Below are 26,221 nucleotides of genomic sequence, written 5' to 3' on the forward strand. Positions count from 1 at the left end.
TAAAAATTATATTCTTGGCATGAAATTAAGTGTGAAGCCCTAAGGGATACTTTATATTATAGAAGCACATAAAGTGTTTATTCTCCAAGGCAAGTCTCATTCACAACATCAAAAATATATATATGGAATGGGCACAGGTATGGCTATGTGGCCAAGTTAGTTTCACAACCACACTGTTCTGGGATTGAACCTAAGTGTAGAAAGGTCAACTGAAACATTTTGAATGAAATTTCTTTCAGATGTAAATACAAAGGTGATAGAATCAGTGCATCAAGGTAAGCCAGACACTTAGTAGTATTTGGCTTTGTTTCTTTATACTCAAGTTAACTTTGCCCAGGGACAATATAAATTAGCTAAAACTCTTGGAAATACTCATACAAATCAGTAGAAGAAAAATATATTACATCGGCTATCAAGAAAACATGTCTAAACTTGTGTAGCATTTTCATGTTTGTGATTGTTCTGAAGAAACATGAAGCTTAATATATATATTTTGTTGCTATTGTTTAACCATAAGTCAGTTGTGATCAAGTACACCTATGATCAAAGACATCCCATTGGTGACCATCTTATCTTATTTCCAGATAATGTAGGTGAGACCCTATTATCTAATAGGTCTACTTCAAGACAATAACTTGAGCAATATATTTTAAAATACATTGGTGACCATGTGTGTTTTCTTATTGCAACAAGAGAAACAGCTAAGGCACTAGCAATAGCTAAGCATATGCATTCAGGCAAGGTTATTTGGTTAAGAAATTTGCTTTGTTAATATATTACTTTGGGTTTGACTGTATTGTGCATTACCTTGGGCAAGTTTCTTCTACCATAACTTTGGATTGACCAAAGTCTTGTACATGAAATTTGGTAAACAAAACTCAGTAGCAGTCCATTCTATGTGTGTGTGTGAGCCCATGCACATATTGGTATGAGATAGAAGAATCTCTGTTCATTATTTCATCAAAATAAAAAAAAATTTGACCACACAGTCAAAAATACTTTATGGTGCTCTCTGCTGCTCCAATTATGTCCCCTTACACCCAATCAACTTTAAGTACCAAAGTTTAACCTTTTCGTTACCAAACCGCCCAAAGCCACCCGAAAAAAATTTTGGTTAATGTGACCAAACCGCCCAAACCCGCCCGTATTTACCTATTCATATTTAAATGAGAATATCAGAGCAAATCTCTTTAGTACATTCGTGAAAACACGTATTATACTTCGTAAACCGTCCATCTACAGTTTTGTACAACAATCGAAGTGTAATTTTAATTCCGTGAATTTTGGGAGATTTTTTTCCGAAATTTGTTCCTATTGTGTTTTCAAAATTTGTAATTCTGACAAAAAATGGATACGAATTTCATTATATCAAGCAGCGAGTCAGAATTCGAAGGATTTTCTACTGAAGACCTTCATAAATCTAACTCTATGACTGAAAAAAAAAAGCACGTGGTATTTGATAATGAATCTGATGTTTCATTTTCCGACAGCGATAAAGAAAATGAATTGGCACCTGAATGGAGTGAAAATTTAAAAACTGTTTCTTTCGGTGATTTTTCTGAAGAAACTGGACCAAGCCACAGACTTTCCCAGGAGAGTAAAGCCTTAGACTATTTCTTTTTACTTTTTCGAATGAGCCTATTTGAAATCATTACGGCGGAAACGAACCGTTACGCTAAATGTAAACAAAGCGAAAGAAAGGATAGTTAGTGGTTTCCCACAACCTTAAATGAAATTAAGACTATTTTGCCATCATCATCATCATCGTCGTCGTTTAACGTCCGTTCTCCATGCTAGCATGGGTTGGACGGTTCGACCGGGGTTCTGGGAAGCCAGAAGGCTGCACCAGGCTCCAGTCTAATTTGGCAATGTTTCTACAGCTGGATGCCCTTCCTAACGCCATAAATATTATTATGGGTATCAGAAAGTTACCCAGAATAACAAATTCTATCGTAAAATTTTGTTGTATACCCAATTGAATATTAGCTAATAACCCATTTTCTATAGCGATGTTTGAACAAAATTTTAATAATTTTATATTTTGTTGAATTTACTTGTATCTACCTGCAATTAGAGTCACTTTGTGACAAAAATTATAGTATAGAATTGGTTGAGAATATTTCATTAAATTATCTTCCAAAAATCACATTAATATATTGATAAATAAAAAAGTTATAGTTGTTTAATGAAACCAGACTAAATTTATGATTATGTTAGAAATTAATTGAAACACATAAGGGGTGTATTTTGGTCAGAAATATAGTAACGAAAGAGTTAAGGGCTGTGCCGCAATATGGTTGTAGCCAAAGAATAAACCAGAAAGTTTATTCATTGATATTTATAATCCACTTCAGTACTTTACATCCAATCTGACATGTTTGCACGAGCGGAATATTTTTATTCTGTTGTGATCATTGTTACTAATTACTTAATGAAATAGATTTGTTTCCTTTCCTTTTTTTTCTTTCTTTTTCTCAAGAACTGAAGCAAGCCGAATTATGTATAATACTCAGGGAACATCACCACAAAAGCTGAAGTAAGATTTGGACTTATGATCATATGGTTTGCAGCCATTCATCTTAACCTCACAGCTATTATGCTTCATAAGCCCTTTATTGAATGTTTAAGTTTTGTATTAATTAAAAATTGATAAATATTAACATACATCTAAGTTCCAGCTGTGTTGTTCCAAAGTGTCAATACAGATTTGAATATCTTCTATCCTGGTTATTTCCTGCAAAATATAAGAGAGAATCAGTAAATATGAGAAAATGTTAAATATTGATGTTATTTTACCAACAAACATTCTTTATTACATGGAAAAATGCGAGCATGAAAAGTCATATTCTTAAGATTATAAACATGTAAAAGTACAGGACAAGTTATTACACCTGTAAAAGTATAGGACAAGCTATTACTTCTAGTAAAGTAAAGAATAAGAAACTTTTTACTTAACATATTGCAGCAAAGAATGCCAGTTCTTCTAATTTATCACTCTTTACAGTTCTCATCTTTTAAATTTATTGTACAAAACTTTGCAGCTAATTTGTAAGTTTGTCAAATTAGTCACTTTTTTCTGTATTTAATGTAGTAAATTAGCCAAATTCTACTTAAGTATAGTGTTATTTGTAAACTATAATAAAATAAGTTTTAATTGTTCAAATTTTAATTTTAGCTGCAATATTTTAAGTAAAAAGTTACTTATTCTTTACTTACTAGAATAGCTTGTCCTATACTTTTACAGGTGTAATAACTTGTCCTGTACTTTTCCATGTTTATAATCTTAAGAATATGACTTTTCATGCTCACAGTTTTCCATGTAATCCATGATTTTTCCAGGCATTGCTGTTTTAAGATAATTAATAATGTGTCAATAATTTAAGATTTTACCTTATAAGCTATTGAAAGATAATATTTCAATTTTTTTCGTGTTTAATTTAAATATATGTTATGATTGAATTATTTGATATTACCCATCCACACCAAATTAATGGCAAGAATTTTTACCATGTTGTTGATTGCACCATGGATCACCAAAAGTTACAAACAACAAGACTCAAAACCATTAGTAACCAGGCTCACCTTAAGTAACCTAATTTTGCAATATTAAGAGGTCATAGAAATTCATTCAAAGAAAAGAAAAAAATTTCCAATGATTCCGGGATTGGATGGGGGGAACCTCACCTCATTATTTCCAAACCAAAAATAAGGGATTTGCAGCATATTAGGAGGTTAGAGTACTGGATTCCATGCAAAAAATCAATTTTGTATTTTTCTTAGTGAAAATTGTGCAGGTGTTAATATAGAAATTGACCATAATTTTGTAATTTAGCCTCAAATAAACCCTGATACTGCAAACATATCATCATAGACATTCCAGCCTTCAGCAAACCATATTTTTAGGGATAATTTAGGACATTACATACAATGGGCGTGTGATTTAGGAAGGGGAATACTTTGGCTGCTATTTTTAGCATGTCAAGCGACCAGGTAGAGGCACTTGCATTGGTTCGATTGTGTGATGAGATTTTTTTTTACACATATAGGTAATATGTAGATATATCATTGGCAGAAGATAGAAGTAAGTCAAATGCTGAGAGTTTCGTGTATTGGCACTCATCAAAAACGAATTTGTCCAGTGTCACTCTGTAACTTCTGATGGATAACTTCTAAAATACGAAATTGTCAAAAACGTTAAGAGTAAACCCCGTTCTATGTGACACATTCTACCAGTATCGGAAGTTTGGAAGTGTTTAGTTAAAAAAAATTAATTAAATAATCTTGTACGTCTAATTGAATAAATCCGAAATGGATGAAAGGCAAAGTTGACCTCGGCAGGATTTGAACTCAGAACATAAAGACAGATGAAATACTGCTTCTAAAATACAAAATACCAGTATCAGAAGTTTGAAAGTGTTCAGTTAAAGAAAAGACGTCGGCAAAATTTGAACTCAAAAACATTAAGACAAACAAAATACCATTAAGCATTTTACCTGGTGCGCTAATGTTCTGCTAGCTCACTGCCTTAGAAAGTAAACATTCATTTTAGAAATGTATTTTTTATTCTCATTGCTGAAGCATTACTCCCTTAGTGACATGAAATCTCGTAACATTTTACTTCATAACTCTTTTTCTACTAATTTTTGTTCAATGTGACTAACAATTCTGAATTCCTCATGCATTTTTCTATCATTTAAGCCTAAGAAAGGTATACTTTTAATTTAAAATTGAAAAATTATGTTAATTGAAACTGAATATCTGCCTTACTGCACCCCCTTGAGGTTGCAGATATTTTGATGTAACTTTTTTTTCTACTGAACCAAATCTCAAACTATTTATGCCAAAGTGTAGCTGAGGAGGTGTCCTCTTTAAAACTATTAACAATTTGCAATTTAGTTTAGAACTGAATTAGTGGTGAAGCTTGGAAGCTGCCATAATTGATGAAATGGTGGACTTAAGAATATATTCAACCACTGCCGTGGTTGAATGATATTTAAAGTATAAAGGTTGCAATAACTGAAAGTTAAAAAATACATATATTCAATAAAATATAATTTGTGGGAGATTTGAAGTGGCAGTTATAATCAAGTCAATTTTACTCAATATATAACTGATACAAAAAAGTGCCAATTCTAATGATCCCCGATGAATTTAGAATGATAAAGGTACTTGGGTCACCTTTAATTTCTGCTACATCAACATTAACTCTTTAACTCCTTACCCAACAATTATTTTGAAAATAAATGTATTGTTTCAGACATATTTTTTAATTGTTTTATTTTACTATGTTTTGAATGGGGATTTCGAGGTATATTTCAAACCTTATTTATTATTCATAAAATGTGCCTTCCAACCCTTCGACTGTCTCCAGGTGACTAAATCATAATCGGTCTTCAATGCCTTACTCAAGCGAAAGGTGGCAGAAATCGTCACTGCCAGATGTATAAAGTGAGCGAATATACTCGTATATGTCAAAAAAGAGTTTATAATAGACAAAGGAACTCGTTTGCTGTCAATTTTGGCGAGTCTATCTTTTGACGAGTTAACTCGCCAGAGATAGAAAAAAACGATTTCGGTCAAAACGCATATATTCGTTTCTGCCGGGTAAGGGGTTAACATTAAAACCAGCTAAATCTTGTTAAAATGTTGTCATTGAAGGTAAAAACAATTATTAAATCATATAGAAAGTCTGTTTTCCTTTGTTACAGTAAGTTGTTATTCCTATCACAAACTGCCCAAAGTATTAAACTTTAAAACAGATGGATAGATAAAAGGTCACCAGTATAAAAGTTTAATTTCACATATTTGTTTAAGGCAGCAGGCTGGCAGAATTGTTAGCATGCCAGGCAAAACACTTAATGACATTCCATCTGTCTTTATGTTCTGTGTTCAAATTCTGTCTTTAAGTACTGCATTCAAATTCTGCTGGGGTCAACTTTGCCTTTTATCCTTTTGGGACCGGTAAAATAAGTACTAGTTGTGTACTGGGGGCCGATATAATCAACTTACCCCTCCCCTGAACTTGCTGGTCTTGCGCCAAAATTTGAAACCAATTTTAAATATTTGTTTGTTGTAGACAAACAAATGAGTGTGCCACAACTTCTTGCTAAACAACCTGCACAGATGTTTTGTTTATAGAGATCAAATGTTGGTGCGACACATTAGCTCACTCTCTCCATCAAAGTGACATTGTCGGTACAGGTGCACAATGTGCCACATGTCAAAGTGATGGCAGGGCAACATGAAACGGAGTGTTTTGCTCAAGAACACAACACAACGCAGTCCAGGAATGAAGACTATGATCTAACAATCATGAATGTCTCACTCTAAACATTAGGCTACATGCCTTCAAATATAGTATTTGTTTCTCAACAATTTATGCATTGTATTTATTTATTTATTTTTTGGCAACAACTTGACCTTGACCTTATACCCGACTCGAACTCAACTTATTCCACCTGTATTCTAATATGGTGCCCAATTCGACACTACCACCTGGACCTTGGGTGACTTATGTGGAGTACACACTGTTGCAAGCATTTGGACTAGGATCTCTGGTCTGAAAGTGACTTATCCTTACCAGCCTTGAAGATTTGAAAAGAGCTATGGGCACTGCCAATCCTCTTTTGACTAAATCATTAAAGACAAAAAGTATATATAAATAAAAATAAAAAAGCACCACAAACTTTACCATTATATCATATACAGCCATATGTTTGTACACATATCACAATTATATAATTCACAAATGAAATCCTTTTATTATTGATACACTTTAAAAACATTAGGGAACATGCAATTTCCTGTAATTCAGACCACCTCAAGGTCCCAGCAGACAAAATAGAAAAGGGGCTGCCCTAGAGAATGGCAAGGGAGATGTGCTGGAAAAGCCACTCTTGACTCATGAGGCTAGTGACAGGATGGTCATCCAACCATAAAAAAAGTGCCTTAGCCTATGCTACTATGTAAAAACAAATAATGAACAAACAAGTGAAAATGAACATCAGTGAGTGAGAGACCATTAGAAGAAGTGCTGTATATCCTTTGACAATGTGTAGATATTCAAAATTAATTCCAGTCTTAGTTTTGTTATCTTCATTACCACATTCGTTTTCCTTGACCTATTTCAGTTATCCTCTGCTGCAACCAGATGAAAACACTTAAAACACTTTCTACTTAGTTATTGTTTCTTCTTAGCATCTATCTATAAAGTCTGTTTTCTAGATCTTGGCAGGTTAAATTTACTAACACTTGCACACAAGACATCAGATGAATCATATTTCATTTCATTTTTATTGGTTTGGATGAAATGATAATAACAATAATGAAATTATTGTATACAGTGCTCAGGTGCACCACAACTTGTATCCATTGATTTCACAAGTCCTCCCATACTGCTAAGTTCAACAGAGTTAATGTTACCTTTGAATAGTTGCAAGGTGACAATTGCAAAAAAAAGAAGAGCAAGCAGAGGATTCCAAAAGATGACATTGAAGAGAAGTACTGGGTGAAATGGTTAGTGAGGAGACCAGGGTGGGGTGGGATATAAATAACAAGAGGAGGAAAGGCAAAAGAAAATTTGAGTGGAGTAAGTATGAAGAGCAAAGATCTCTGTACTAGCTGTAGAAAAGACCAGATTTGGGGCAAGTCAAGCCAATCAATCAGTTCTTTTCTACATACTGATTTCATCACCCCCAGTTCTTCAAACCTGTCATCTGCCTCCTTAACTCAAAATTCAGTTAAATAGTGTTGAACTTCTGACATTTACAACATGCTTTTATCAACTGAGAGAGAATCCTTTTTAGAAATAGCTTCACTTCTCTCTTATGGATTACAACCATTGCAATATCAGTGGTCCTTAAATGCCAACTTTTATTAGCTCGCCTAGATAAGTAACAATTCCTATCAATTAGATTCAAAGAACTATTACACTCATTAACAGATTTTAAAATATTAACTAAATTTTAAAACATTAACTTTTTGATACATTTCTATATAGAATTAACAGCCCTTAAAAGTTATTTATCCAAAGCTAATAAATCTATTTGTACGCCACCAAATAATGTGTGATCTTGTCAGCTCTGTTCAAGCAGACCTATGATTAAAAGCAATCCAGCCATGCTCATTCCATCCCTCCTTTTCTCTGTACCCAAGACTACCTTATCCAAAGTGTCCAATCTCTTAAATCAAGAGGCTGCGATGTGACTTAGTTGCTATTTCTAACAAGTCAAGCAACCATGTAGAGGTCCCTTTATTAGCTCAGTCTAAATGTTCAGCTACATTAGACAAGATATCTAAGTAAATTGCTATTCATTTGTCACTCTTGCAAATGTACAACTTCGAAACAAGAATAACAAATCTAAGGGTTGATGAAGCAACAGTTGGTTTACAACAGCTACTGGAAGAGATAACTGGAAAGTAATACTTAAAAAAAAAAAAAAAAAAAAAAAAAAGATACAGAACTTCAAAATGTCTAGGGAAAACAAATCTGCTTGGAGCCTGGATACCCAGCTTCTAATCCTGAATTTTTCCTACTGATATATTTTGATGCAGAGTGAGTGAGCTTTCACAAGCACAAAGCAGTAAACTACTATCCAGAGGCTTACTCATTCCTCCTGTTGAATTGTATAAAGAAAGTTTAACATGATACTGTGTAGCAAAATTTTTATTTATTTGTCTTTGGTCAGTAAGTGTTATTTCCTATTTCATTCTCTCTTGAAATCAAAGGAAACGACTACTATTCCCTTCAAACTTTGCTTTTGTGACAGGGACATCAATGTTTCGAAACTGACCTATTTTCCATTACATTTCAGACAGATTCAGTGCTGGGTTGCAGAAGCAGAAGCATTGTTATAGCAAATATTCTGCTCAATACCACAGATTTGCTCATCAGTTGCTTGAGCTTAACCACTTGAGCATGTCTCTAATTTGCTGACAATGAGGACCACTGGTCCTGAGCAGGAGTAGTGGGGGATTCTTTGGGGGTTAGAAAAAAATGTAATAAAAGCAAAGTTTGAAGGAAATATTAACCATTTTCCATATTTTCTAAGGGTAAGCAAATAGGGAATAACAGTTGCTACCCAAGGACAAAAATCATGTTAAACAATGTTATCATAATCTGTTAGAATCACTTTCTTGTACATTTCCCTGCACAGTCGCATTTATTCTAAAATGAAGAACCTAAAATATGTATTTAACCTTTTTGATACCAACTGCATGAGACTGACCACTAATCCTGTAACACAAAACTTTTCTATTAAAGTGTCTATATTTAAATCAAAACCTTCCATCATAATTTTATGAGCTTAATAATTTTCTAACATAGGCACAAGGCTAAAAAGTTTAGGGAGGAGATTAGTCAAGTAATCCTTTAATTGTGGAATTAAATTTCATGGTTATTCCAGTGATAATGCTAAATATTTACCAAAAAATAGAGTTGGTATTTTCTGCGAATCACATTGCCACAATAAACATGACATTACTCAAAAGATAGATTGGTATATAAAAGTGCTTTCTGCAGTTAAGACTATTGAAATTTTGAGTGGATATACCCAATTTCCACATTAAAAGGATTAAACTGACCTCAGTTTTTCACTAGTACTTCATTTTATTGGCCCAAGGAAACTGAAAGTTGACTTTGGTGGATTTAAACTCAGAAAAGCCACAAGTATTGCATGGTATTTTTCCCAACGCTTTAAGGACCCTACTACAAAATATTTTTTCAAAGGTGGCTAAATCTCTCCAAATTCTTGATTATTTTCAGAATTGAAACATACAGGCAGTATACATTCATGAGAAATGTAGTCACAAAGAAGTTAAAATTTAAAGACTAAAAGCAAAGTAACTCTTCATTCTTTAGTTGTTTCAGACTAAAGATCAATATTAATGAGAGACTCAAAATAGCACAATCGCTTATTGAAAATTCTTTTCAAACAGTTGAAATTCCTTTTTTTCAATAATAAAGAGAGAAAGGAATAAATAACGTGTTTCCATTACTGGTAAATCATGTAGGAAACTTCAAAACTTTTTGGAAATTCTTATAGGCTCAATGCCAGAAATTTTCCAATAAAAGCTGCAATCTCAAAATTTTCCATTTACATGTTATCTTCAACACCATTACCATCATGCAGAGCATAAACTTCTCATTCACTTCTCCCATTTGTTGTTGACATTATGAAAATCAACTATCAAGATAAGATGTTTTATCTTGCAAAAACTAAAGTATGTAATATTATATTTTGTATACTGCAATAGTGGGCAGACTTGAATAACAAAGATCAACAATGATCTTTCAATGTTTGTGAGATGTAACACTTTATTGGAACTGAAATTGTATTTTCTCCTCTTACACTCATTTTAATTTTATTTCAAAAAAAAATTATATATATAGGCACAGGAGTGGCTGTGTGTTAAGAAGCTTGCTTCCCTGCGCATGCATTGGTCAGTGTTTCCTTTGCACTGCTAGGAGTCACGTCACTGTATATCAACGTCATGAATTATTGAAAAAGTGAAGCACAGCTACCAAGTAAGGCATTTGTTTTTTTGGATTCAGTGGTGGTTTGTTGCTCATGTTTATTTATTTTTGTTGAACAAGTAATCTCCACTGAGTTCCAAGCATTTGTCTGCCTTTGGTTGTGTTAAAATCTCATTTAGCTGTGAGAAGTGTGATGGGGGGGGGGGGCATATCTCTCCTATTATAATTGTGCTTATATTTTATCAGTTTTGTGTGACTGTTTTGTGCCCTTACCAAGAGGATTACAGAGTTGGCCAGGAGTACCAGGACAGCCAGAATAGTTTGCCGTGCTTTTTGAACTGTTTCTTGTCTTCTCCCTTCCTTCTTGCATTTTTATGTCTTTTTGAACACTGAACTTTTGTTTTTTGCGAACTTTAAAAAAAAAACATGGCAAAGAAGACAAATAACATTGTGTTGGAATGGGAGTTTGTCCTACACAAACAGTGGATGAAAGACTGAGTAAGTCCTTAACACCACTGTCCTCTCTTCAAAGTCGCTCGACATCATCGCCCTCTTTCAAAAGACTCAAATTGAAAAAGAGTTGGTAGAATATTTGCCAACTATTAAATTCATCTCCAGGGATGGGGTCAAATATGCAACGGTGTGGTTGCTATTTGACACCCCTGAGGAGGCTCGCAAATTTGCAAGCCAGCCCTTAGAGGGTAAAGAGATTTTGTTTCTTCCTATGTATGGTGGGAAGAAGTTGACAAGAGCTTGGGTCTACAAGTTGCCACCCGGGTTAGAACATGAGCGGATAGAGGACACTATCCGCCGGTGTCTGGGTTGCAGCGGATCCAAGCTACTTAATGTTAAAATTTTGCCATTGGCTGATTGGGTTGGGTCAAAAGCTGTTTGACCCTGTGGACCCAATCAGCCAAGAATCTAGTTTTTCCAGATTTTTTTTAAATGGCTGGTTTCAGGTACCCGGTGATTCTTGAGGGATGCCCCACCAAGTGTCACCTGTGCCTGAAACTGCATTGTCTTCTAATTACAGATTGCTTGACTGAGTGTACTTTATTGCACCACTTAAAAATAACTGCAATAACAATGTTAGAATAGCTTTAAAAATGGTGGTGCCTTATGCAATACCTTATCAGAGAATAAAGCAATGACAGGTATAAAATACTTTTTTTCTATTTATAATCATTTCATATACTCAAGACTTGTATTTGTGTTAAGGTAAAAGTTTTTAGAACATAAAATTACTTCCATTTTTTTTTCTATTAGACCAGATGTTCTTAACCATTTTTCACCTATAAACACCTTTGATCCTATTTTTACATGGGTGGACCCTCATAACCATTCGAAGCTTTAAAAAATCCTATTGTATTTTTATAATTAAATATTATTTAGAATTGTATTTAAAAAATATATATATATTGTGTATTGTAGAAGTATAACCACTTTATTGCACATTAAATCTTGACAAAATCTTCTATGGGCTCCACAAGGGTCATACAGACCCCGGTTCAGAACTATTTTATTACACATACTCAAATATTGATTAGTTTGATATTCCAAAATTTCATCTAAGAATAAAAAAGATATAAGATTTTGCTGGTTTCATAACATTCATTGCAATTAGACTCTAAAAAGAAATTTAAATTCTATCCAATAACAAATTCATAAGATAATATAGGTGCAAGCTCGACTGTGTGATTAACAAATCCACTTCCCAACCATGTGATTTCAGGTTCAGTCCCGCTACATAGAATCTTGGGCCTTCTAGTATAACCCTGGGGTGATCAAAGCCCTGTGAGAGGATTTGGCAAACAGAAACTGTATGTATAAATGTGTGTGTGTGTGTGTATTTATGTATTGGCATCTCACTTGCTTCAATGCAAGTTACAGTGTACTGAAGTTATAGTGGTGGTGTTGTCAGTGCTCATCAACAAATCCTCCACTTGCTTGACACCTTCAAAGCTGTGAGGAACAAGAAGACTTTTACTTGAAAAACAAAAGTAACATGAATGGCATCCAACTATAAAATAATACTCCAATAACATATTCACTTAACCACAGGGATATGCAAAAACAGATCTAAAAATGAATAACATGATAATGTCTAATATTTTTAAACTTGGGATGCAAACTTGTTGTGGAGGAATACAGACAAGTGATCAACCTCAGCAGATGACTGATACTGACAATCTTAGATGGCTGGGCACTAAAATTAAGCATAGCAGTATTAGAACATAGAGGGATGAAACAAAAGTATTTTGTCTTGTACTCTACCATTTTGGCCATTCCATAATGATTTCTGACAAAGATACAGAGCCTCACATACATTTAGAAGGAGTAGTGAATTAAATAATAGGCTCTAATGCATGACTTCTAAATATCTTAATGGCTACTGAATATAGAAAAAGTAAATTCTTCTGGGATTTGAATAATATCATCATTTTTATGTTTGCTTTCCATGCTAGTATGAGTTGAACAGGCTGTTATGGTTTGAGTCAGATCTTACTCAGAATTACTACCTTTGGAAGACCACACCCCACATTCCAATTATGGCATAGTTTCAATTGCTAGATGCTCTTCTCATACTCACCACTTTATTATGACAGTAGCATTAGAGGAGTTGCCACATCTTTAATAAGAGACTTAGGAACCTCTCAATCCTGCAGTGTCTTCATTTGTTTAAAGTTTCATGATATGACCTAGAGTGGTGGCAATGGTGGCAGGTTGAATGGGTGAAAGGAGCAAGAGGAAGTAATGGAAGAGAGACAGTAATGGCATGTGTTTGCTGTAGTGAGAGAGAGTTTGAGTGATGGATGCTAACTGAGATAGTGGGTGGCCTTGATTACGACTACTCCCTTTCACTGGTGTGATCTGAGGTATCTATCAAAGATGATAAGGATTATTGATTTCAAGACAGACCAAAAATGAGAGCTGTGATGTTTATGTGTTTTCAAAAACTGAATTATCAATATAAGTAGAAAAAAAATAGCTTTCTATAACTGGTCATCAAAATTAAGTTATTGACATGTTTACCTCTTACTCTTAGTTCTAACTAATCTTATACTTAGAGAAACTATTGGTCTCTTTTTCAACAGAGGGCTTAAAGATAACAGGAAGATGCTTTTTCCAAAACATCAGCAGCAGAGGTAAAGTGAGATGATATTAACCAATAATCCAGATACACAGCTATGCTTACTTCATATTCAATATCATTTACTATGCCTGTGTAGGAATACTTAGAATATTGTTTTTAAATTTTGGCACTTTCGGGTGAGGATGAAAGGCAAAGTCAAGCTTGGCAAAATTTGAACTCAGAACATAACGGATGAAATGCCACTAAGCATTTTGCCTAGTGTGCTAATGATATTAATAGCTCACCACCCTAGGAATATCTAGAATATTATTAGACCGAACTCAATATAAAAAACAAAAACACTTTCAAATCAAAACTACAATTTTACTACTTTTTTTTAATTACACATTTAGTATAGCAGGTTAGATGGCACTGTTACTGAATATATACTTTATACTGCAATACCTTTCTGTTCCAAGAATACTGCAGAGATAAACAACTCTGGAAATAATGTAATGTTTAACTGGGCTAATCCAAAATTTTAATGACTTGACAACTCTAGTTCTTTATAGATATCTTATATTTGACAATTAGAATGTTCAGCTTGTGACTGATATTTGACAGAAAATAGTTTCAAGTTGATTTTGATATGAAGCCATTTAGAAGAGCCAAGTGTTGCCCAAATATTTAGTACCAAGAAAACAAAAACCTTTGTCAGGGTATCACACACTGTAGTTTCGTGGTTACTAAGAAAACTAAGTGTAAATAAATGGTTTGTGAGAGCCATGCAAGCAATGAACAGAAATACTGTCAACCAGAGGAGAGTGAGCAACAAGTTCAGTAAGGAATTCAGCAAACAGGTAAGTATCTATCAGAGTTTGTTTCTCAGCCTTTCTTGTTTATCATAGTACTCCAAGCTATAACAGAGGACTTTAAGAGTGACTGCCCATGGGAAATTTTAAATACTGATGACCTAGTTCCCATAGTTGAATCCATCAAAGAAATTACAAAAATTCTGAATGCAAAAGTGAAGCCTTGAAGTAAACTTAGCAAAAATGAACATTCTAGTTAACAGGAGACTCAAATGTAATTATGGATTGGCCAGCCTTGGAATTTCATACAGTGTGTACAAAGTGTAAACTACAGGCATACAAAAAAAGAGGGTTACAAGTAGGTTTACAGTGCAGGTATGCTGAGTTGTGAAGAAGTTCACTTTGTTATCATGAGGCTTTAGGTTCAATCCTACAGCATGATAGCCCAAAGTAATCCAAGCCTTGTGAGTAAAATTGGAGAGATGGAAACTTAAGCTAATCACATAAATTATATCTGTTATTCAAGTATTTAGCTGTGTTATATATTGTCATGCTGATTTAGCCAGAGGACTGTTAAGAGTACAAGTGTTTGTAAAACACTAAGCCACTTGCATATTAATTTAACAAGCAGACAGTTCTGTTGATCAAACTGAAGAACTACAGAAGTTGATAGAAGCTCCATCATGTAGCAGGTGCATCTGAGTAGTATTAAGAGCACCCAAGAAATTAATTTCTCCAAATGCTTGGAAAGCTTCCTAGAAGTAGATGGCAGCTTCTATTATCTAGGTGGCCTAATCAGCAGTGGAGACAGATGCTGCAAAAGCAGAGACTCAGTAAGTACAGCGTAGAAATAGTATTGTAAGGTTTGACAAGAGCTAATGCTTTTTGCATTAATAATCTAAGTGACTAACATTTATTTTGAACAAGAAAAATAATACATATTTGAAAATATATTCACAAAACAGCATTTTAATTTTGTTTTTCCACCTAACACTACTAAAAGGATGGAACTACATTATATCTATTAGATGATAAAAATGAAGAAGTGGAAGAGACAAAGTTTTTTGAGCTTTACCTTAGCTGAGGTTACAGGCTGTTCTGAGTATCTCCTGGAAAAAGTATCTTACCAAACAAAGATTGTGTAGCAGTCTTCTTGCAATCACTGATGCCATTAGAGAGAGAGAGACATACAATTCACATGAGACTGTGGAGAGCAAAGCCATCCCACAGAAATCTTTATCAATGGGTGCATTTCCATAAGCTATGCAAAACTGTGAAAGATGATCAAATTGAGCAAATCTGAGCAAGCTCAAGAAGATAATTATAGAGGTGTAATCATACAGAAAACAACATAAACACATGAAATTAAACAAAGACTATGAGTCTTTAATGGAACCTCTACATGGTTGCTCAAACTATGTCCTTAAAAAAAGATGCATTGGACAACGCGGTCCTAGATATAATATGCCTGTAAAAAAAAAAAAATGCTCACAACTAGAAAACTTTTCTTTGAGCATAGTTCTGCTTCTTTAAGATTTTTTACCTCTTTTTTATGTTTCTCAGCCAGGAGGAAGAACAGTACCCACAACTGTTTGCAGGACCTCTTAGGCTATTAAGAGCAAAGTATCCTCAGACGAAAAATCTGACCTGATTGCTTGCAGTACAGGGGACTGTACTAAGGGCACCAAAGAACCAGGTGGTAGTATTCAAATGGGTGACTGGACTAAGTCTACCATCCAGATAGGCTACAACAGGATTTGAATTCAAAACGCAAAGAAAATAGTCTGCTTAACAATCATACAAACCAAAGAGAAATCACTCAGAGCAAGGTCATACATGCAACTCAGTGATACTTTTAAAAGTTGACCTTTTCTTCTTCTTGTTACTACTCGATTCATACCAAATAGCATCCAAACAATTTAGCTACCAAGGCTGAATGGCATTGTAAAATAATCAGCTTTAATTATTTTCAGTTGGGTCGTAAATTCATTTAAATGACTCATAGTAATGAAGTAACTAGCAATTAAGTATCAAAGGAAAGAAAATTAAAAAAGAAAAAAATTCAGTGCCTGGCTCTTCCTTACACTGAACTTGGAGAAATAATTATGGTATGTCAACCAAACTAACCTATTCTGCAATACTTAATATTTCCCAAGTAGCTTTAATGTGTACAGTTTCTGACGGTCTAATGGATGATATAAAATAAAGCAATATTTCCTAGAAGTTACAGAGATTATTTAAGTAGGTCAGTAATAGGTTATTCATGAGCCAACTTCAATCAAGCATACCCATAATCAAAGACTTTCCAACCATCATGACCAATACACCTTTTGATATAGATATTGTGTATCCAGGACTACACTATTCAATGTGTTCTGTCTTTTTTAAGGCTGTGATCTGAGAGACATTTAGCTGATATTTCTAGGATATCAAACAATGATACAGGTGCTTTCTCACTGGCTTCCAAATACTGTGAAAGCTTGATAAAATCTGCTGGATCAATTAAGCGTAACAGTTATTGACTTTGAGCAAAGTCCATTAAACTAATAAAGATGGGAAGACAGAAACCACTACTCATGGGTTGCTGCAGTAAGAAGCATCAAGATATAAATGTAGAGACCTAACCCAAATGCTTGCAACAGAGCTGACTCCATTAAAATCAATTTCAGGTGAAGGAATGGCATAAAACCAGATGCCAAATTTATTTACCGCCGAAGAACAGAAAAAAAACAAAACAAAAAAAAAACCCAGTCTATCCCAGACTTCTACATAGTCTCCATCTAACCAAGGCTCTCATAGGCATTTGAAAAAGTACAATGCAGTAACATTGAGCCCAGAATGATGCCATGTCTTTGTGAATCAAACTTCTCAACGACATGGCTATGCCTGTGCATATGCTAACCAAATTGTGTTGTGTATAATTTCATTTCATATCACCATTTAACATGTTTTCCATGCTGGCATGGGTTAGATGGTCTGACAGGAGCTGTTAAACTAAAGAGTTGCACCAGGTTCAAGTCTGTTTTTGGCTGGGTTTCTACAGCTAAATGCTCTTCCTAACACCAGCTACTCTACATAGTGTCTTTTACATGTCACTGGCAATGGCCAATACCATGATCTCACTTAGCTTGACGTGTCTTCTCAAGCACAGCAAATTGCCAAAAGTCTTGGTCACTTATCACCTCTATGAGACTCAACATCACTCAAAAATGTTATAACCATCCATTTCTACACAATCAGATGGTTAAATGATGATCCAAATAGTATCATATATAGAACTCATATGGAACATTATACTGAAGGAATTTAACTGTTTTGTTTATATCATCCTTAGACTAATACTACTTTGGATAAATCTTCAAAATAACCGTTCTCAATTTGCACTTCATCATGTGAAGATTTTTTTTTTTTCTAAAAATCTCAGCTAAACAACAACTTTTTGCCCAAACTACTATTTTGGATGATCCATTTTTATCACATATCAACATGCACTCTTAATAACTCAGTTTACCCATCCTACAAACTAATATCACAGGTGCTAGAAGGAAACCTCTCTGAGATTGCTCTATTTGTTAAACCAACTATTATAAAAGAAAAAAAGAAACCCAGGAAGATAAACATCTGAATAAAAAACAGTATGGGCACAGCCTGAAAGCCATTTATACTAGCTAACCTAGCTAATCTAGATCAGAGCAGAACTGGAACTAAACACTGGCTTCCCTGAGCAGTATTGCAATCACATAGAAAAGATTTTGTTAGCAAAAACAGTGGCTCAACATTCTCAGCTCACATAGAGAAAACTTAATATGAAAGGTTAAATGAAAGTTGACCACGATTTTTATTTTCAGTTAAACAAGGAAGATTTAATGTAAAATAGATTCAATCACATGACACTAATGTTGTTGCTGTTAACCTCAAATCAAGTCTGTTCAAGTAGAAACTCGTGATGAAAAGCTTTCCAAGTCACCCTTTTTTATTCCAAGATAATTCTCGCCCCAAAGCATTTTCATGAGTTTGTCCTAAACGTCTAAGCTTGTTTTCAGAATGTTAGTTAGCCCTTGTTTCAAACGTCCTGAGTAAAATCTATCCTTCCATATGTCCCAAGTTACTCTGGTAACTGAAAACAATTGGGAATGTGCATCATATATGATGCGTGAACACCAAAGAAATATGTCCTGCGTATCACATGTCTAAGCGTCAGCCTAGACTGTTTGGTCATGTTGTTCGATTTTCCTGCGTACTGTTTTCTTCTCTGATGATCCGGTTGGGGTGACGGCTTGTGTGTCGGCCACATGTATCATAGTCACGGCGGATGAGGAAGTATTTCAGGGAGATAGGAACTGACTGGGACACTGCTTAGAGGGTTGCTCGGGGCAACTGGAGTAGATACCGATAAATGGTGAATGCAAGGAGGCACTGTACTGGAACATTTCCCCATACTCAAACCATAACGTGCAATACACAGGAAAGGCAAAGGGTTAAAACTTAGTGACAGAGTATATACAATAGTGATCCTTACAAGTGATATATGAGATTTACAGGAAAGCCTAAGAAGGTAAAACGTTAAAAAAAAAATCAAAACTTTCGACAGACGTGTTATTTAGTTGTTGCATAACCCCACGTCAGCTCTGGCTGAGTACACCTATGATTAAAGGTGATACAACCATGACTAGCTCATTAATATTCCTGACACAGTATACTTTCCTTCTTTATTAAGGCGACAGGGTGTGATTTGTGGAGATTTGGTTGCTATTTCTAACACGTCGAGTGATAGCGTCTCGGTCCACCACTACCAACTCTCGATTAACTTCTTTTAGAACAAAACCCTCATGCTTAAAATGTAACAGAACAGAACTCTCTCGATTAAAAAAATGAAAAGCCATAAAAATATTGATTAACATATTTAATTTTTATTCCTTATTATATGTACAGTGATAAACTGTAGAGGGGGAAGTGGATTATTTCAACACTAGTGCTCGACTTGTACTCAACTATATGAACACAAAAATGGATTTTGTCCGGATTGCTAAGCGTCTACAAAGAAAGCTCTACCGTTGGCTCGTGCTTATTTAGTAATTTGCTTTTTAATGAGATTTGTATTGAATAAATACCCAAATAGAAAGGCGATACACTTTAGAAAACGACAAAGAAAATAACGTTTCAAAATTATAAAAAAAAAATTATGAAAGACAGAAAGTGATTCTTCAACAGCCAAAGTGTCCCTGCCAGAAAAAGTCTTCTGACTTTCCGATTTCCACTGCAAATTCCTTTAAAGCAAACATCCACAACACTAATAAGGCGGTTGATTCCAAGAAGACTAACTGGTAACTTCAACAGACGAAAGTGAAATCTATTAACCAGTATTCCGTTTAGTAATCTATTGAGGAAGTCTGACGATTACTGTTTTTCATGTTGTGGGTGGAATTAAAATCTAAACAGATTTCTTTACTGTATTTTTAGTATTCAAAAATTAATCCAGGAGCTAAAGGAACTCCTTACAACAGAATACATTCGGGCAACAGATAAACATGAAAAAATATATAAATTTCGTTCATTTATATATAAATACTGGTAATACTCCATTCAAACTACAATTAAAATTTTATATGGTTTAATTGAAGTTAACGTTTTTCTGCTTCAATATCCTGTACAATGAACAAAATACGATGTTTAAACATTTATGTGTGTGTGTCGAAACAAGGCAAAAAGACTTTTGAGATAGAATGGTCTAGAACAAAGTAAATTAATACAAGAAAAAAAAACTTGATTAGCCATTCACTATTGGGTCCAAACAAAGATAGATTATGCGACAGTGTAATACAGGTAATGTAACGGCCACAGACAAAATGATTGGTCAAAGTGATAAATTTCCCCAAAAAGACAAACGAAACCAACTTCTTAGGGACATTAAATATGAGTCGTAAACGAAAAAATAAAATATTACGAGACGAGATTACAGAAGATCACTATACACACACACACAACGAATATATATATATTTTCAAAATATATCACTAAGTCAGAATACGTGAAGCTTTATCTCATTTTCATTTTATATATTTGAAGAGAGGGCGAAGTGATATATAGATATTACACGAATGTGTGTGTATATATGTATATATATACGCAGAAATCACATACAAAAATTATTCTAAACATTGATTTCTTTTTGTAACTTGATAATGAAAAAACTTGAATACTGAGGAAGTTTCTCATAACGTAAAAAAAAATAATAATAAGTATTGGAGTCTGTAGAAAAATGTCTTAAGTAAAGAGTAATGTATTGTTAAATGTAAAATGATATTGGCTAAGATCCATGTCATAGTTTCAACATTGTTGTCGAAACAAGTCATTTTCAGCTCAGCTGTTCAGCCAACTGCTAGAGAAATACAAGTCATGATATTAAAATATTACACATATATGTATTATTTAAAATTTACATCTACATTAAAGATGTCATTCGTTAGAGATTAAACATTCGATAGGAAAAAAGCTTATGATTTTTTTTCCATTATAATGATTATTATTATTTACCTGGAAAGTGGATAACAGCTCGGCTCTAGCGACTTCCGCCATGGTTGTTTAGTTACTCATGCGCATGTTGCTCATCGTTGTAAACATTTTACAGCTCTGTAGAAGACATTCAAAAGTTTCGTAACAATTATCTTCAACCCCTTTAAATAACATATACCAGTAGTCTCGTTGACTTTTTATTTTATTTTATTTTGGTTCATTAACTCGTAAAAATGTATTCATTATTTAATAATTTTTATGTATAATGCTGGCTTGTGAGGATCAGGTTTTTTTTGGGGGGGGGGATTAAAAACTCAAATAGGATATAAAGTACGTTTAGTGATATTAAAAGTTATGTATTATTTTGTAATTTATAATTATTAAAACAAAATCTTAAACGAAATTTTAAATAGAAACAAAATTAGATTTACTTTTTAAAACATTCTGATACAAAATGCTTCAGTTAACTACGAAAACGAGGCTTTATATTTGCCATAGTAGACATTTATTCAATTTTGCTGATTCGTTCATGGTGTAGTGTTCTTTGAGTCATTGCTACCGAAAATTGGTAGAATTTTAAAAAAAGTACTTCAATATTTCAGTTTCAAAATTAGTTTTAAAAATGCTACATTTTGAGTTCATATTAAACGAAATTATGAAAGTTGGTTCTGCTCTTTTTTTTTTTTATTATCTAGTTGAAAAAGAAGGGACGGCGTTTGAAATCTTCGCGAGTCCTCGGAGTCAGGAAATGTCGATGTGGTTGCTGTTCAATTTGGAAACCTTTTGGTTGATTAATGCAGGTATAGTTGTTGAATGAGAGAAAAGGGCTAAATAAATTTGTTAGCGTAAAAGGATGACTAAAATAGGAGAAATGGATGGCTTTGAACTGATGATGTAATGGAACTTGTTAATTCAGGGGTGGACTTGGGGAGAGACTCTTTAACAATCTGCTAAATAGCATTCTTTTAGATTTGGCTCTGGATATTTGTGATTTTTCACAACACTGCTATTATGTCACAAAATGCTTTGATTAATTTTAGGCTTAATGGAGCATCAGTAAGTGATCAGGATTGTTGTTTTTTTATGTGGAGGGGGGGGGGGGGCTCTGTTACATTTGTGAGATGATGAAGAAAAATAAAATCAGAATTTGAGAGCTTTATGTATTGTTACTGCATAGGGTGGATGTAGTGTTTCAAGTTTGTTTTCTTGATATATATGGTGCTGCTGAAGGAAACTAGATCAACACGTTGCCATTGGAGGATGTCTTCCAGGTCTCTGTTCTTGGAAAAGAGGCAAGTCTGGCATAAGGTACCAATGTTGCATTTCAGTTATGCCTCTGTGCAGAAGGTCAAGAAGAAGTAAAAGGTGGTAAACTGCAATCAATAATATAACTGATATAACATAATATCAGATTAGTAACCATTGATATGCAAACTCATTTTTATTTTCACTTGTGAAAATTTAATTTTATTTGCATTATGAAAGACAAGGAGGTCAAAATTCTTTTTCCTTTGCCTATAATGCATATGGAATTTGACTCATCAGTGGTGGGATCCTTTATTAACTTAGATGCTTTCACTGCCTTTTGACAAAACAGGTGACATTGGTTTATTGTTTGGAACAGCCTGTAGAAGAAATTTTTTTTTATTAAAGGAGCTTAAAAAATAAGAAGTCATTTTATCTATCGAGTTTTGAAATTGTTTAATTATTTTGATATAGATGCAGGCATTATATTGGTATTATACTTTACATTTTGTGGTATATCAACATGGACATTAAATGATAATAACAATGATGGTTATTATAAGAATGGTTTTTTTCCTTAGACATATAGGAAAAAGCATCTTGCTATAAAAAGGGAGAATAGTGATCACTCAAAGCTTTTGCATTTCTTGCCATTGCGCTATCAATTTCTAATTAAATTACCTGGGTTGCTGAATTCTACAGCTATTTTCATTGAGTTATCTAGCAATCCACCTTACAGTTTAACACTGCTCAAGTTGCTATGTAATAACTTTTATTTTTTTCGATAAAAGTCTGGAATGTTGAAGTAATCTTCAGAGGAGTAAACGTGTCTCCTTCAAAAGCTTTTTTTTTTGTTTTTGTATTTCTAATTCTACATAGACTATCTTCTATCTTTTACTTGTTTCAGTCTTTAGACTGCAGCAATGCTGGGACACCACCTTGAAGAATTTTTAGTCAAATTAATCGACCCCAGTACTTATTTTTTGTTAAGTCTGGTACTTAATTCTATCAATATCTCTTGTCAAACCACTAAGTTATAGGGATATAACCATACCAACACCAGTTGTCAAGTGATTGTGTGTGTGGTGGGGGACAAACACAGACATGAAGACACACATAAATGGTATATATATATATATATATATATGTATGCATATGACATGCTGCTCTATTTTCATGTACCAAATCCAGTCACAAGGTTTTGGTTAGCCTGAGGCCATAGTAGAAGACACTTGCCTAAGATGCCACAGTGGGATGAACCCAAAATCATGTGATTGGGAAGCAAGCTTCTTTATTTTATTAAATTGGCCATGAAAGCTGTACACTGATGGAGAAGCTACAGGCTGGACAAAGACATTAATGAGATGAATGATGAACAGGATGATATTAATGAGAGAAGGCAAAAGGCGCCCGCCGATCTTTACATTGTTCTTTTGTGAACTTACAATTTAAGGCAATAAACCTCTTACCAATATTTGTTTTGGACTCAAGGCCCTTACAATGAGGCACTAAGCCTCTTACCTTTTTTCCCAGCTAGGAACTTTCATACCCAACTAGGCACCTTGCCTCATTCAAGCACCTGGGCGGTGCCAAGTCAGACCACTTCAACATAAACTAAAATGTATCCTCAAGGAAGGAGTTCATTACCCTGCACAAGTCCTCAACACTACCGTTCATCATTTAAGTCTTTTAACTACTGCTTGGGTGGGACAATCTCCCACTCCAACACAGAGTCCTGTTTCTTTGCCATGTTCTTGGAAGAAAACAAAGCTCAACGTAAAGTCACAAAAAAAATAACAGTTCAAGAAAAAAAGTTCAAAACAAGAAAGTCACAAAAAAAGAAGAAAAGAAAACAGTTCAAAAAGAAAGTCGCAAAACGGAGGAAAACAGTTCAAATACACAGCAGACACAAATTTTTCTGCCACTAAGTACTCCAGTCAATAGGTATTCCAAAAAAGGTACTCCAGGGTCACAGCAGCAGGAACACAAATTGGTAGAATTTTTCAAAATATTTCACAATTTTTCGGAGGTGGGATACACCCCCAAAACAACAATTAAGTGCAATTAGAAACTGGAATGCAACAACTGGAACACAGCTTCCACAAATTTCACGAAAAATTAGTGAAAATATCCAACTATTTTTGGAAGCGAGATATGCCCCCAAAACAACAATTCTCACAATTAAGTGAGAAAAACTATTCACTCAACTGCAGGCAGACCAGAGTCCAGAATCCACTGAGGATCTCCTGTTTGTACAAAACTAATTACAGCAAACATCAAAGCCCCACTGGACCCAAAAAACAAAAGTTCCACCTTACAGTTGAGCTTCTCTTTCAGTCAATACTTCGCCAGCTGCAAACCAGCGCAACAACCTCCATGTTGCAAGAACAACACTAACACAACTGGAAACGGAAGTGAGCTTCTTATCACACAACTGTGCTTGCACCTAGATATGTTGTATAGGATTTATGCTTACTTAGACATTGTTATAAATTGCCGGAGTATGATATTTCTTCCCAAATTCTATGTCTAACACCTAACATTAAAAGGGTAAGTTTGAAAGTTATATATCAGTTTTCAAGAAAATCAACTAAAACAGTGTTGTGAACAATAAATGTACTTTCAACAAAGTAAGGTAGAAACAGAAATAAATAAACAAATGGAAAACTTGTTTGATATGCAAAAACCAGGATTTATATATTCTCTCAATAAGTGAGGTCCCCAAACTTTTTAGACCATCAGTCCCTTCATGGAATCCTTGACCCCTCGTCGACCCCCAGGCATGTACAAGAAAATAAGTAAATAAATATTAATAATTAGATGTGCATTTATCAACCCCTGGAATAGTCCCAATGACCCCCAAGGATCGATATCAACCACTTTAGAGACCCCTGTTTTAGATAGTTGTTTCTCACATATGAATCAATACCCTGATACTAGTAAGACTTTGAAATTATAATTCTTGTAACTTAACTAGAACTTACCATGCTTCAAGAACTGATACATTTTCTTTTAGTATTGTTAAATTAGACCAATAATACTTGAAAAAGAAAGAAGCTGTACTATACACATACAATTTAGGTACCACATGTTAACCAGACCTGATTCTATAAAATTAATTTTAACAATATCATTGGAGACTTTGCAATTAAAAAACAAAAAAAAATGAAGGAGAAAACTTTTCAAATATAAATAAAATGGAATCATAAAAAAATAAGCATTATTTTCCATCTTACTGTTAATTTTGTTTCATTTTGAAAAATAAAAATTTACTTTATGGTTTACATTTTGAATAATTTTTATTTACATTTTGAATCATTTACATATACTTGAGTGCTTAGAGCCTCTGTTGGCCTTAATTTGGCCCTGGGTGATACTCAGGAGGGATGATGAGAAAAGTAAACTTGTTGCTACAAGAGTAAGATTTCAATATCAGAAGTATTTTAGTTTAACTGAATACATACATTCAAATGTCAACCCTTTATCTCTATATCATGTATATTTTTCCCAATGGGAAGCCTTTTAAACCAACAAAATGCCAAATATTTAACAGTTGCACAGTATTTCCATGGGATATAAATTAGTAAATAGTACCTTTCTGTAGGACACTTTTATCTAGGAGGTAGAAAGGTTTGTTATTGCAATAAATGATATCATAAGTTGTGTGTTTGTAATGTATAATTAATGCTAGTAGCTTTTTATTAATACATTCATCATATTCTGCACATAATGTTATCTGTTAATACTAAAATTAGAGAACATTTAATACGTGTATGACATGCATTTTAAGAATCAAAGGAGACTCAAAATCCTGATACTATCTTGTCATTTATTATAGCCCTGGGTCAACCAGAGCCTTGCTAATGGATTTGGTAGACAGAAACTGAAAAAGCCTGTTGCGTGCTTGTGTGTGTGTGTGTATGTATGTATGTCATCATCATCATCATCATAATTGTCATCTTTTAACGTCCCTTTTTCTATGTTGGCATGAGTTGGACAATTCAACATAAGGTGACAAGCTAAGGGGCTGCATTGAGCTCCAGTGTTGGCTTTGGCATGGTTTCTACAGCTGGATGCCCTTCCTAAAGTCAACCACTTCACTGG

The 26,221-nt window shown here is 34.1% G+C and overlaps 1 protein-coding gene across 1 annotated transcript in view; it reads right to left on the bottom strand.

The window, feature by feature from the left end:
* Positions 1-21,001, bottom strand: part of LOC115210993 (FAS-associated factor 1) — a 46,994-nt gene extending 25,993 nt beyond the window's left edge. Inside the window, exons 1-2 of the mRNA XM_029779828.2 lie at positions 20,894-21,001; positions 2,666-2,734 (exon numbers count right to left, since the gene is read on the bottom strand). Of these exons, the coding sequence (XP_029635688.1) occupies positions 2,666-2,734; positions 20,894-20,935 (111 nt within the window). The 5' untranslated portion in view covers positions 20,936-21,001. The remainder of the gene's footprint in view (positions 1-2,665; positions 2,735-20,893) is intronic.
* Positions 21,002-26,221: the final 5,220 nt, after the last annotated feature.

The sequence above is a fragment of the Octopus sinensis genome, linkage group LG4 (genome assembly GCF_006345805.1).
Source record: "Octopus sinensis linkage group LG4, ASM634580v1, whole genome shotgun sequence".
Taxonomy (NCBI): domain Eukaryota; kingdom Metazoa; phylum Mollusca; class Cephalopoda; order Octopoda; family Octopodidae; genus Octopus; species Octopus sinensis.